Source organism: Ornithorhynchus anatinus, chromosome X1 (genome assembly GCF_004115215.2).
Source record: "Ornithorhynchus anatinus isolate Pmale09 chromosome X1, mOrnAna1.pri.v4, whole genome shotgun sequence".
Lineage (NCBI taxonomy): Eukaryota > Metazoa > Chordata > Mammalia > Monotremata > Ornithorhynchidae > Ornithorhynchus > Ornithorhynchus anatinus.
In genome coordinates this window covers 85,146,563-85,161,630 of record NC_041749.1, presented here as the reverse complement: position 1 = coordinate 85,161,630, position 15,068 = coordinate 85,146,563, and the positions used below count along the sequence as shown (strand labels likewise).

The 15,068-nt window shown below is 47.0% G+C and overlaps 1 protein-coding gene across 4 annotated transcripts in view; it reads left to right on the top strand.

Moving 5' to 3' along the window:
* The window catches only part of DAG1 (dystroglycan 1), a 151,923-nt gene extending 137,333 nt beyond the window's left edge, over positions 1 to 14,590 (top strand). For all 4 annotated transcript variants that reach the window (XM_029049959.2, XM_029049957.2, XM_029049956.2 and 1 more), the window contains one exon: positions 11,834 to 14,590. In XM_029049959.2, the coding sequence (XP_028905792.1) occupies positions 11,834 to 14,242 (2,409 nt within the window). In that variant the 3' untranslated portion in view covers positions 14,243 to 14,590. The remainder of the gene's footprint in view (positions 1 to 11,833) is intronic.
* Positions 14,591 to 15,068: the final 478 nt, after the last annotated feature.

The following is a 15,068-nucleotide window of genomic DNA, read 5'->3' as shown; positions in this document are numbered from 1 at the left end:
CTTCTAGTCATCTTTCCTTAAGTACAAGTTTTGGATCCTTCTTTGAGTTTAAACTCTACCCAATTTAGGCACGTGTGCATTGGAAAATTGTGATCGCAAGGTCCAACCTTCTGATGCAGTGCCTCATATTTACAAACATTAATTTAACATCCTCTTCCCCTGAAAAGACAGTAAAAAAAACCATTCCACTAGGGAAATGACAAGTCTTTTATATCAATTTTGTCAGTCCAGCAGCATGTAGTTGATTAAAAAAAAAAACCCAAAACAAACAATGCCCCATTCTATTTAGCAGGTTTCACCAATCTGGAGATAATTAGGCAGCTGCTTTCCATGTCAACTGGCAGATTTTGCCACCTGGCTTTCTCCTCATAGCAGCCCTTTTTTTCCCCCTCCCTCCCCCCCCTTACTCCTCCTTCCCTCCCCTCTCTCTCCCCTCTCTCTCCCCTCTCTCTCCCCTCTCTCTCCCCTCTCTCTCCCCTCTCTCTCCCCTCTCTCTTCCCTCTCTCTTCCCTCTCCCCCCCCCCAAAAAAAATTAGAAACTTCAGGCACTATTCCACCTCTCCCTCCATCTCAGTGCTTGACTCTGTTGGGGCCCAGGAAGACTTCTCTTTCTGCCCTTACAGTCCGTGAAGGTGGGTAGGATAATAATAATAATGGTATTTGTTAAGCCAGGCACTGAGCTAAGTGCTGGGGTGGATACAAGCCAATTGGGCTGGACACAGTCCCTGTCCCACATGGGACTCACAGTCTCAATCCCCATTTTACAGATGGGTAGCTGAGGCCCAGAGAAGTGAAGTGACGTGCCCACGGTCCCACAGCAGACAAGCATCTGAGCTGGAATTAGAACTCATGACCTTTTGACTCCCAGGCCTGTGCTCTATCCACTATGCCATGCTGCTTGGCAGGTGGTATTGGTGCCAGAGAAGGCTATCTGTTCTCAAGACTTCACGACCAGATTAATCATGAAAAATTTTGTTTGTTTTATTATGGTTTGTCTGTTTAGAGAAACGGCATGGCCTAGTGGATAGAGCACGAGCCTGGTTACCCTGTATCTACCCCAGTGCTTAGAACAGTGCTCTACACATAGTAAGCGCTTAACAAATACCAACGTTATTATCATTACTAATCCCAGCTCAGCCACTTGCCTGCTGCGTGACCGTGGGCAAGTCGCTTCACTTCTCTATGCCTCAATTCCCTCATCTGTAGAATGGAGGATTAAAACTGCGAGCCCTATGTGGAACAGGAACTCTGTCCAACCTGATTATATTGTATCTACCCCAGCGTTTAGAACAGTGCGTGACACATAACAAATACAAATGCAATAATTATTTATGGTATTTAAGTACTTAGTATATGCCAGGCACTGTACTAAGCGTTGGGGTAGATACAAGTGAATCAGGCCGGACATAGGACGCTCAGTCTTAATCCCCATTTTTCAGATGAGGTAACTGAAGGACAGACAAGTGAAGTGACTGGCCCAAGGTCACACAGCAGACAAGTGATTGGAGCCAGGGTTAGAACCCAGGTCCTTCTGACTCCCAGGCCCAGGCTCTATGCATTAGGCCATGCTGCTTCTCAAAGGTGATGAAGAAGGGCTCCTGTGGTGCAGATTTTCAAGAGAACCTTGAACTGTATCCTGAAAGGCAGCATACTTAGGCTATTTGATATCACAAGGAAAGAAATTGGCCCTCCATAGAAATTGCCTTTCTAGTTTATCGCCCAAGTTCATTTACCCTCACTCACTCTCAGTGCTGCATATGGTAGTGAGTACCTTGAACCTGAAAAGGTTGAATAACCACGCTAAGTCTGAGAGGTAGTTTAAAAGTTCACTCTTTCACTACTTTTGAGTGGCAGGGGGAGAAGGGGGGAAGTCCCAAGCCAGTTAACCTATCTCAAGAGATCTGTAGACTGTAAGCTCTTGGTGGGCAGGGAATGTGTCTGTTTATTGTTATATTGTACTCTCCCAAATGCTTAATACAGTGTTCTTCCCACGGTAAGTGCTCAATAAATAGGATTGAATGAATGAATGAGTCTGTAGAGGATCTTTAGACTTGGAAATGATCTGGGCCCCGTCCTTGGTCTTTATAGGCTGGTCTGCACATTGGCAAGGCCACTGAAAAGCCCAGCGTGTGAACTCCCTGGAAGTCTTGATTTGCTTAGATATTTTTGTTCAATTTTAATAGCATCTTATCAGTCCGTGTCCTCTAAAACTACTTATAACTGGGAGTGCTGAGCTATTGTTTTGGCTAAACTTTGAAGGCAAAAGTTCCAGGAGGCACTTTCCACCACTGTTTTTCCTTGGATGCCCCTGAGTCTTTCTCTCCAAAGGCAGAGCTTTTGCTCTTGCAAGGTCAAAAGGCACTGGACCCTACATTTCTGAGCAAGATAGCATGACTCTGAGGCAGAACGGCTAAGCAATGGACCGGAAACTCAGAAAGAGCTTTAATCTTAGCTCCGTTATTACTTGCTGTGTGACCTGGGCAAGTCGCTTAACCTCCCTATGATCCAGTTTCCTCATCTGTAAAATGAGAGCAATATGAACCTACTTCATGGAGCAGAAATAGGTAATAAAAATGCAAATATAAGGTTCTGTAGAAGTCCCTTATTACTGATGTTAATAATGAGAGATTTCCAAACATCTGGGCCAAAATGCTAATTCCAAAGAATCAAAATTCTGCGGGCTCTCCCTTTGCTATCCTCTAGTAGTTTTTCCCAGTCTGTAGAGTACTGTGTTAGGGAATCTTTCCAGATCCGCTAAAACTACGTGAGCTTTGAAGTTAGCATTTATCATACTAACTGCAGGCTGTCTCAGAGCAGCTATGGTGCGATTATTTCTACCCTGGACAAATCGGAGTTCTCCTGGGGTGGTGGGAATCGGGCATTTGAAAATACTCATGGCCAGGCAACTGGTTTCCGAACACAAGAATAGAGGGCTGCTCTTATAATGTGATTTGCATAAGTGGTAATAGTAATGTTCATTGGACACCCACTGGATGCAATGTACTCTACTAGGCACTTGGGAAGTACAGAATAAAGAAGTGACACATTCCCTGCCCACAGGGACCTGACACTCTAACAGAAGAGACCAATATGAAGATATTTATAACTACGGTGATCAGAATAAATGATTGAATAAACATACACACTCGAGTCCTGCGTATGGGTGTATTAAGTTCAAAAGTGGGTCTAAACTGCTCCAAATAGGTCTTTAAAACACTAAGGGATAGCCAGTGATCACAAAGTTTAAAAGCAGATGAATGGACTCTTTGGAGAGTAATAATACAGGCACAGAGCGGGTGTATGGGGAGATATATTACCAAGGAGCAGCAAGGCAAACGTGTGCGAGTAAGCTGTAGAGAAGCAGTGTGGCTTAGTGGAAAGAGCACAGGCTTGGGAGCGAGAGGACGTGATTCCTAATCCTGGCTCTGTGACTTGTCTGCTGTGTGACCTCGGGCGAGCCACTTACCTTCTCCGTACCTCAGTTACCTCGTCTGAAGAATGGGGATTAAGACTGTGAGCCCCACGTGGGACAACCTGATTACCTTTTATCTATCCCAGCTCTTAGAACAGCGCTTGGCACATAGTAAGCGCTTAACAAAGACCACAATAACAATAATAATATGCTAAAATCTCTTTCTCTTCTAAAGGCACCAATGGACAACAGACCCATTCATGCTTACTCTGGGCACTAAGCATCTTTCTTAAGCCTATTCGTAAGATCACCTCTCACTGTTTCTTCTGTCATGTGGCTAGTCTCAGACCAATAGAATCTAGCAGGACCACATAGTTACCTCAGCCTGTGACAGAACAGCTCTGGCCCCAGACCGCAGTTAAAAGCCCCACTCTCTGTTGGCAAATCCGTACGATCACTCTAAAAGTCATGTCCTCCCGCTATTTCTCCTTTGGAATCCAGAGTCTGCCTTAGGGGCACACCGCCCAGTTATTTTTCCAGAGGGCTTTTCTGGATTTTGGATTGGATTGGAATTTTTCTTAATCACCGTTGGGATACATTAGTATAGTTTTTCAGAGTGGAGGAGACATCACAACCTTCATTCTCAGCATTTATTTATTAGAACACCCTTCCCCCTCATCACTAAGGTACCTGTTTTCTCAAAAGATAATAGCTTCTCTGTACGGTTCCTGTCTTCATATGAAACTATATTTTTAAGTAACTCCCTTTCTGCTTCATGATTTTAACCAGCAGTTTCCATATTTGCTGCACTTGCATACCCACCAAATACCTGTTTTTGTAGAGGGTCTTTCATCTGAGAAGTTCAGAGGACTTCAGATATATTATCCCACTCATTCTGACAACATTCCTGTGATCTCAGACATATGGCAGATGGCATTATCCCTGGGTTGTAGGTGTGGATCTAGACTAAGCTCGTTCTAGGCAGGGAACGTATCTACCAACCCTTGCATTCTCCCAAGTGCTTAGTAGAGTGCTCTGCACACAGTAAGCACTCAGTGAATACCACTGATTGATTGGAAAGTAAGGCACAGAGGATTGAAGGCCCCGGACAAATAACGAAGTAGGTTTGAGAAGAGAAAACCAAACGTAGCCCGTCACTAGAACACAACTGCCTTGCTTGCTACGTTTGGTTTTCTTTTGTTTAGAGAAAGCTTCCTCGCAGATTGTGACAAATTGAACCAAATTAATTATTTTAAGATTCTGGATTTGTACTGTGCTTTTGTCGGCCAGGTAGGTGAAGCTCACTGTGGGCAGGGAATGTGTCTGTTTATTGTTGTACTCTCCCAAGAACTTAGTACAGTGCTCAGCACCCAGTAAGCGCTCAATAGCTATGATTGAATGAATGAATGTGAAACTTTCAGATGGAAACCAGATTCACACATCATATTACTTGCAAAATGAGTTTACTGATAGTATTTATTGAGTGCCTACTCTGAGCAGAACACTGTATTAAGTGCTTTGGGAGAGTACAATGGAGTGAGAATATACAATCCCTGCCCCTTAAGGAGAGTGCAGTCTTTTAGCATCAGTACCACACAGGTGTAATCAGTCTAACCATTCTTGGTTTGCCCATGATCCTGTGCTAGACTTCCCAGCCCTCCTCACTGTTAGAGAGTAGCGGTTCCTTTCCTAGGGCAGTGACCTCCCAGGACTTGCATCTCTAACACAAGGCCAACAGCATGACCTAGTGGAAAGAGCATGGGTCTGAGGGTCAGGAGACCTGGGTTCTAATCCTTCTCTGCCATTTCCCTCCTGTGTGACCTTGGGGAAGTAACTTCTCTCGGCCTCAGTTTCCTCATCTGTAAAAAGGAGATTCAATATCTGTCCTCCCCCCCCCCCCCTTTTAGACTGTGAGTCCCCTGCAGGACAGGGACTGTGTCTGGTCTGATTATCTTCTGTGTATTCCAGCACTGAGTACGGTGCTATGAACAAGTCCCCTGGCTTTGGCTACCCCAATGTTTCTACTCTCTACTCTGGTAGGGAGAGGCCCTAAATTTACCAAAGTTCTTGTTTGGGCCTTGCTTTTATATGACTTAGATGGAAAAAATGCCAATATAAGTGACGAAAGCCTTTGGATGACTCTTTCAGAAGTTGTAGGGGAAGAATACCCAAGCAAGAAGCCATTTTGTGCAAGGCTAGGGCATAGGAGCACAGGAGAAAAAGCTGCAAGGGGTGAGAATAAACTCTATTTAGGGTTAGAGTCTGTAGGCATCATTACCGTTTATTTCTTGATCTCAGTTTAGTTTGGGAGACTTTTCCAAAATGCATATCTAGAGAAGTGAAATGATTCCTGGTATTATAATAAAAATGACTGTGGTATTTGTTAAACACTTACTGTGTGCCAAACACTGTACTAAACCCTGGGGTAGATACAAATTAATCAGGACAGACACAGTCCCGCCCCATGTGACGCTCTCCGTCTAAGTAGGATAGAGAGCAGGGATTGAATCCCCATTTTACAGATGAGGAAACTGAGGGCCAGTGAAGTGACTAGCCCAAGGTCACCCAAGCAGGCACGTGGCCGAGCCCAGACGAGAACCCAGGTCCTCTATCACCCAGGCCCCGTACTCTTTCCACTAGGCCACGCTGCTTCTACCTCCTCTTCCTTAGCAACTGCAGTCCCTTACTGTGTGGTTGGAAATGGACAGGTCCTGAAATAATTCAGGGGTCTGGCCACATTCCTCGAGTACCAGCCTTTTTCTCCAACTTCCAGTGGGGCTTTAGCAGAAGCATTCTTTCTACAGGGTGCTGTTCAGGGTTCGGCACTCCCGTGAGAGGTCCTGGGGCTAATACTTTCCGAGCTCAGCATCCACTGAACCTCCCTGGAATTCCAAAGCACCTTTCAGGCACTAGCTCGTTACATCAGATGACAACCTGGGACCCCGATAAAGGGAAAAGGATGAAGGAGAAGTGACTTGCCCGAGGTGACTCAGTGAGTCCCTGGCGAAGCCGAGAATGGCACCAGTGTCTCCTGCCTGGAAGCTCACTGGTCCGCCCTTTAGATATGACTGCCTCCCTTGTGTACTGTTTGTAAAGATCTCCTCAGATTTTCCTCTTTGGGTCACTGTCCAGTGTTACAAGACCCCAAGGAGTAGACCAGATTCTGGCTGTCCCTTGTAGAAGGCAGAGCAGGATAACTGGGTTAGGAGCCGCCCTTTGGATAATTAAGAAGGTCATTAACATTTAAAAACTGAAGAAAGAGAGCAGGGCATGAAAAGGGTAAAGCAGGGAGAGGAAGGAAAACGGAGATGGGGGAAATGGAAAAAATGACATGGGTATCATTACTGAGTCTTTATTATTCATTATGTCATAGTCTAGGGCATGGGTGAACACATAACTTGGCCCATGGGTCAGAATTAGATTGGGCGGGGCCGAGCCGACACAGATGTTGGCATTGGTTTTAGCGCCTTCGGGCCGACCCGTTTTCGTACCTCCGTTGCCAGTCGGTGCTGGCGGCTAGCCAGGCACCGAAGGTGGTGGCTAGCTGGCTGGTCAGTCGGTCACAGTGTTACAGACAGTGGGATTCTTAGGGGTCAGACAGAAAGGCTCGGGTCTAGCCAAGAACCCATGAGCTACCTCAAGTGTGTAGCTCCACCGAGCCAACCTGGCTAACTTGTCAGCCTCTGGCCACAGCCTGGGCCCCACGTCCCTTCTCTGCTCATTTTTGCCCCTTTCTCGCTTCCATGTGGAGGAAGCCAGTGGAGAGAAGAGCAATAGGGTGGGGCCCAGAAAATGGGGTAGGGTGGGGCGGGGTTCTGGCGTGAGGCTGCATGGAAGCCAGAAAGGTCAGGAGCAACAGCCGAAGACCCGAGGAGCGGTGGGTGACCTTTGCAGCCCGGAACACCCAACGGGGGGTGACTGCCTCGCCGTCGTGGTCCCAGCTGGGGACTGGGTGTCCTCTACCCACGCGTCCCCCGTCCTCCCTTGGGCTTGGCAATCTGAAAACGTCACCAGTGCCTGAATTGAATGGTATCCAAAATGTTTTGAGCTCTTTGGAAGAAAGATGCTTTAGAAATTCAAGGTGCTTGTGTAGCAGTGGTTGGTGCTCAGCTGAATGCTGCTAGCATTTGCCTCCCCAGAAAGTTAATCTATCTGTGGGTGGGAGATAATGGGAGAATGTTGTTACTGATGAGATGACTCAAATTGCTGCTGTTAACTGTTACTGTGCGACATAGAAATGTGTTTCTTTCAACAGCAAGAGTTTTCTTCAAGTTGCTTTCCTCAGCAGCAGGCAACTTTCTTCTCCGGAATTTTGAAGTTTAGCATTTGAGCTTGCTGTGCTTCGGTGGGAAAAAAATAAATAAATAAATCCAAAATGGAGGATTTTTGAATTTTTTTTTAAAGATCCTGTTCCTAATTCTAAAAGTGTTTTATGTGTCATTCTTACTATCATAATTGTGTTTGGCCAGAATGTGTGACATCCCAAATTTGCGAAGTCATTAAAGGTTTGATTGGTCAGCAAAACAGTAGAGGCGGTCATGATGCGTTGGTGCCCGAAGGTGGATCAGCCCTTGGGAAGTCGGGACCCTTCACTTGTATGTCTTGTTGCACTGAAAATGGGACAGTTGGTGACAGGTGTCCAGTAGGTTGTAGTTCTGTACCAAAAGTCAGGTTGGTGGAGGGTTGAGAAGAAGATGGTTAGAGCAGTGCTCCCACCCCCGCCATCTCATACCTGTCAGCTGCACTAGAACTCCTTTTTCTCAAGTCCAGTCTCGGCCCGTCGAAGCGGAGGTGTGCTTTTTCGAGGCAGTTTTGAGTATACGGGAACCTCTCCCCTCCCCCCCATGTACAATAATCCCGATGATGAAATATGTATGAGCTTTGCAAAATTTCAAAGAAATGAGAATGTGCCCTTATTCAGAAAAGCTTAATCACAGATCCGCATCCGACTGCCGCAAACCCATCCTGACAAGCAATCTCTAAAAGAAGCATAAGGTAAGGTAGAAGAAGGAGGTCTACCATTACAAAGAGGAAACCATTCCGGCACTCTTGTTAGAAAACATTCTCTGCCTACACACAGTTTTGAGAAGCCCTGTTGGGCTTCCTATTGGTTCACCTGAAGGGAGTAGTTATTTTGCTTGATTGAAGTGTTAGGTTTCAAGGTACTGCTTGCAGAGAGGTTCACTGGGGGGTTGTGACCAAACAAAAAATACTAACATTCACATTAACATGGCCTTGCCCCTGTGACTAACATTTTCATCCATCTAATGGTAGCGTGTATTGGTGATCATCATATACTTAGATATGCTATGAGTCACTTCTCATATTTTGCAGCTTAATAAGGGCCACGTGGGCCCTTGACCAAAATGGTGGTAGAGGACATGTAGGTTGTCCAAAGGATTTCCTCTAAAAATGAGGTGGGTTTCAAAGACAGTACTAATCATGCTAATCATGTATGATCCCCAGAGTTGTGTGCTCTGGACAAATAGGCCAGGAGGGAGGCTTTAGAGTATGCTTAGAAAAGGTCCCTTTGTCATAAATTCCAATGAACCTGGCTGGTCTCCTGATTTAGGACCATATTTGATGTGCTACGCTTTGTTTTACTGTTTGGGTGTCAATGGTCTGCTGGTAGGCCAAGGAGCCACTAGTGTAGCCTTGCACATGTGGCTTTGACTTTTGGATGGGGAAGGGGAAGCCCCTTGGCCCGTTTTCAGGATGTCAGCTGGGCTGATGACAAACGGTTGCAGGAAAAGCAAAGTCCCTCTAACATGATTGGCAAAGTGAAACATGCAGTCTGTTGGCTGACATTTCAGAACAACTTAAGAACTTCTCAACAAATGAAGAAAATGGCTGTCAAATCTCTTCCTTTTGGGAAATATGAAATGTTCATCCCACATTGCAGCTCTAGGGGAGTGTGATTGAGTTTTGGGGCTTCTCCCCCTCTCTCGCATGGTATTTATGACTAGAAGTATGTGTGTGGACCCATGGGGAACAATTAATACGAGGGCTCTCCGAGAAACCACGTAAGACCAGAGGAGAAGCTTATTCACCTTTTTCTATCTTGCCCCCTAGATGCCAAAGATAGTCTGTCTTATATTTTTTCCAGGTGCCATTTTCCACAAGCAATTTTCACTAACTTTCTACTTTCTAAATAGGATAATGCCATTCAAATTAGGATTGAATAAGAAGAATACGCAATGGTATTTATTGAGCGGTTACTGTGTGCAGAGCACTGTACTAAGAGTACAGTATAACAGACACATTCCCCACCCACAGTGAGATTGCAATCTAGTCTACAGTCTAATACTAATACCATTAATGGTATTTGTTCCATCTGTACGATGTGCCAAACACTGTTATAAGCTCTGGGGCAAATACAAGTTAATAAGGTCGCAAACAGTCCCTGTCCCAGGGAGCTCACAGTCTAAGTAGGAAGGAGAACAGGTATTGAATCTCCATTTTTCAGTTGAGGAAAGTGAGGCCCAGAGAAGTTAAGCGTCTTGATCTAGATCACACAGCAGGCAAGTGGCGGAGCCAGTCACGGGTCCTCTGACTCCGAGGCCTGGGCTTTCTCCACTAGGCCAAGCTGCTTTGGATTTATGATGATAATTAGGTTTGATGGATTAAGCATTTTTGTAACAACCAAAAAAAAGTAGATACAGATAACCCTATTGAGATCAGACAGTTGATAACATCTCCCCTTGTATTTGAGTTTAAATGGAAGAGAGAGCAGGATGCATTTTAGGGATTTGCAGGTCTTTGAAGTTACTTGTTTGAGATCATGTTTTATGGAGAGTGAAATTGCCTCCACATTGTCACTGTTTGCACTTCCAGTCAGGAGGATGGTGATCTGACATTAGGTTTCAAGTAGATGCAGTCTAGAGTTTTGGATAAAGGGTGCCCTGGCTTGGTTCTTCTAGTAGTAATGTTTTCTGTGGATATTGTCACCTTTAGAGTCCCAGCAATAAAAGAGATTATTCAAAGCCCCGACCGAAATGGAATTGAAGTCTTACTTTGAAATTTTCCTATCTCAGACCCACGGCACACACCCATCTCCTTCAAGGGACTCACTCTTCCACTGCCCAAATCTGCCAGGCCACATCTCACCCCAGCTTCAAGGCCTTCCTTAAAAAAAATCACTTCCCAGATACATTGCCTATCTAATCCTCACCTCTTAGATAGATTATCCCATCAGCTACCCTGAACGCTTATCCATATACTGTCTTATTTATTCTCTTTGGTTGGCTTGTTTACTTTTTTGGTCATTTTTGAGCTGTACTCGTGTTTTCCCTTTCCTTCCCATCATATGTATACTCTTTCTGTCTGCCTGTCTCTCCCATTAGACTGTAAGCTCCTCAAGGGCAGGGACCATGTCTTCTACTCTTATTGTTCCTCCCAAGGGCCTAGTACAGTACTCTGCCCCCCAGTAGATGCTCAGTAAATGCTGATGATGTTGATACATGTGGAAGAGCCCAAAGGGGAGAACAGTAGATTTATACCATCGTAAGGACCATAAAATCATTTACTTGTAAAAATGCCCACAAGTTTACTTTGGAAAAATGGCTATCTCTTTGCTCTCATTCAGATTCATGAGCACTCTATTGTATTTCAAATTGCCAAGCAAATGGCAAACAAACAAAAAAAAATGGTTACAGAACATTTGGCCTGTATTTTGCTGCTTGAGGGCCCACAACGTGCTGGGCACCGTATGTAACTTAAAAATACAAAATTCCTTCCCTCAAGAAGCACGCCTCTTAAAATAGGTAAGACATATTTGCACAGACAGAGACAGACCATCACAGATGGTTACAAAAATTATGTTCTTGTTTTCTTTCCATGTACCAGATGGATTGAAGGCAGGCCGCATCTTTCTTCTCCCCCGCACGACTTTTCCAGCAAAGGGGAGATTCTCTCGGAGGGGAAATGGTGGGCTGGATGTCATCGTTAGCCCTCTGCCCTTAAAAGCCCCATTTCTCCTCATGACTTAACAGGGCAGATCATCAAAAAGACTATGCCTTTTCTAAAACATGACATGCTCACCCCTAGAGTTGTGGGTGCACATTAAGAGCATGAAAGTTTACAAGTGACCCCCGTCAAAGAAATATTTTAAAATAATGGTGGGTTGAACAACTTCTATTCAGTCAACCTCTGTCTTTTTTAGGCTGGTGTATCCAGCTGGGATGACTCTTTAGTATCTTCTTTATAGAGCAGAAATGGTGGTCCTGGCTAGGGTTCATTAAGCACCGTTAAAATGCGTAGACTCAAATTTTAATTATGGTTAATTGTTTTTAATGATTTCTAACCCTGATAAATGGCTAAAATAACGTGTTTGTTCTCTCTCTCTCCTCCCCCTCTCTTTCTCACCCCCCACTCCCACCCACATCTCTCCTTTCCCTTATCCGTTTCTACCTCCCTCCACAGATGTCAGAAGCTGGGAAAGACACGCTGCCATCTTGGTTGCACTGGGAACCAGAGACCCGGATGCTGGAAGGTCTTCCCCTTGATACAGACAAGGGCGTCCATTACATCTCAGTCAATGCAATGCAGTTGGCATCCAATGGCAGCTATGTGCCCCAAGCCACAAATGTTTTCTCCATTGAGGTTTATCCTGAAGACCACAACGAGCCTCAGTCCGTTAGGGTGGCGTCACAAGATCTGAATGAGGCGGTTCCATTCGTGTGTGGGGCAGATGAGCCAGTGACTATCCTGACGGTAATTTTGGATGCCGATTTAACAAAAATGACACCAAAGCAGCGGGTTGAACTTTTGAACAGGATGAGGAGCTTTTCGGAAGTCGAACTTCACAACATGAAACTGGTTCCCGTTGTAAATAACAGACTGTTCGATATGTCAGCCTTCATGGCTGGTCCAGGAAACGCAAAGAAAGTGGTAGAGAATGGAGCCTTACTGTCGTGGAAGCTTGGCTGCTCCTTGAACCAGAATAGCGTCCCCAACATCAGCAGCGTCGAAGCTCCGGCTAAAGAGGGCACGATGTCTGCCCAGCTCGGCTACCCAGTCGTAGGCTGGCACATCGCGAACAAGAAACCCCACCTGCCCAAAAGGATAAGGAGACAGATAAACGCTACACCTACCCCGGTCACCGCCATCGGACCCCCCACCACTGCCCTCCAAGAACCACCGACTAGAATCGTCCCCACGCCCACTTCCCCAGCCATCGCTCCTCCTACCGAAACAACGGCACCGCCAGTAAGAGACCCGGTTCCCGGGAAACCCACAGTTACCATTCGCACGCGAGGCGCCATCGTTCAGACCCCGACCCTGGGACCGATTCAGCCCACCAGAGTGGTGGAAACGACCAGTACCGTCCCTGGGCAGATTCGTCCAACGATGACCATCCCGGGCTACGTGGAGCCTACCGCGGTCGCCACTCCACCCAGTACGACCACCAAGAAACCGAGAATAACCACCTTGAAACCAGCCACCCCCTCGACGACAGATTCCTCCACCACCACCACCACGCGACGACCCACCAAAAAACCCAGAACTCCGCGGCCCCCACCCCGCGTCACAACCAAAGCCCCCATCACCAAACTGGAAACGGCTTCGCCCCCGACTCGGATCCGCACCACAACCAGCGGGCCCCCTCGCGTTTCCGAGCCCAATCAACCCCCGGAGCTCAAGAACCACATCGACAGGGTAGATGCGTGGGTGGGCACCTACTTTGAAGTGAAGATCCCATCGGATACCTTTTACGATAAGGAAGACACCACTACGGACAAGCTGAAACTGACTCTGAAGCTGAGAGAGCAGCAGATGGTGGGGGAAAAGTCCTGGGTCCAGTTTAACAGCAACAGTCAACTGATGTACGGGCTCCCGGACAACAATCACGTAGGCAAGCACGAGTACTTCATGCACGCTACAGATAAAGGCGGCCTGTCTGCCGTGGATGCCTTTGAAATCCACGTCCACAAGCGACCTCACGGCGACAAGGCTCCGGCTCACTTTAAGGCCAGGTTCCAGGGCGACCCCGCCTCAGTGGTGGACGACATCCAGAAAAAAATCACCCTGGTGAAGAAACTGGCTTTTGCGTTTGGGGACCGAAACAGCAGCACCATTACCCTCCAGAACATCACGAGAGGCTCCATCGTCGTCGAGTGGACGAACAACACCTTGCCTCTGGATCCCTGCCCGAAGGAGCAGATCCAAAGTATGAGCAAGAGGATCTCGGAGGATGACGGGAAGCCTCGCCCGGTTTTCTCCAACGCCCTGGACCCCGACTTCAGCGCCTTGAGCATTTCGGTGATGGGCTCGGGTAGCTGCAGGCACATTCAGTTCATTCCCGTCACGGCCGTCCGGAGGGTCCCCTCGGAAGCGCCCCCGACGGTGGTGACGGAGAAGGACCCGGAGAAGAGCAGCGAAGATGACGTGTACCTCCATACCGTCATCCCCGCCGTGGTGGTGGCCGCTATCCTGCTCATCGCCGGGATCATCGCCATGATCTGTTACCGCAAGAAGAGAAAGGGCAAGCTCACCATTGAGGACCAGGCGACCTTCATCAAGAAAGGCGTGCCGATCATTTTTGCCGACGAGCTCGATGACTCGAAGCCTCCTCCCTCCTCCAGCATGCCTCTGATCCTTCAGGAGGAAAAGGCCCCCCTTCCGCCTCCGGAATACCCAAACCAGAACATGCCGGAGACCACTCCATTGAACCAGGATACCATAGGGGAATATACGCCACTGAGGGATGAAGACCCCAATGCCCCTCCCTATCAACCCCCCCCACCTTTCACTGCACCCATGGAGGGCAAAGGTTCCCGCCCGAAGAACATGACCCCCTACCGGTCACCCCCTCCGTACGTTCCCCCTTAATGTAGAGATTGGGTCTTTGGGGGACGGGACCTGTAGTTCCACACCAGTGTTGTCTATAGGGATCGATGGCCTGCAAGTCATTGCCAACCAGAAATCAACACCCAAATCCCCCCAACCCCCCAAACACACACAGGTCCTGAACGAAAGCCTCCTCCGCCTCCTCCTCTTCCTCCTCCTCCTCCTCCTGTTCTTAATACCTGACCCCAAAGTGGCTGTGGAACTTTTGGGACTTTTTTTATTTTGATTTTTATTTTTGGCCTAACAGCTTTTGTTTGTTCATAGAAAATTCTTCGCTCAAGTATTTCCGACGGCAGGCTTCTGAAAACCAACCAAGTCGAGCGGGGTGGGGTGGGGGGTGGGGGCGGGGGGCGGGGGAGGTGGTGGGGAAATCTTCTGAACTTGCAGGCAGCACTGGGGTGGGCGCTCTGGTTCTCTGCTGTTTGCCTTTAACACTAACTGTACTGTTTTTTCTATTCACGTGTGTCTAGCTGCAGGATGTAACATGAAAAACAGTAGCCTAAAAATTAAATTCGAAGGACTTTCGGAAGTTAATGTTACGTTTTTACATTTAATCTGCTGTTTACCTAAACTTGTATGTATAGTTTTTGGGTGGGGAAGGGGTGGGGGAAACTGCTTTGCTAAAAATAAGCTCCAAGGGTGTTTCAAATCTAGTTAAGAGACGACCAAGGGACAGTGTATTTTTTATCAAAGGAATCCTATTTTTTCACATAATGTAAACCTTGTTCCTCTGTTTAGGCAGAGACTGATTTGGGGGCGCGTCTGGTCAGTGGCAGAGAGAACTCTGGCACCTTAATGCGAGTGAGGT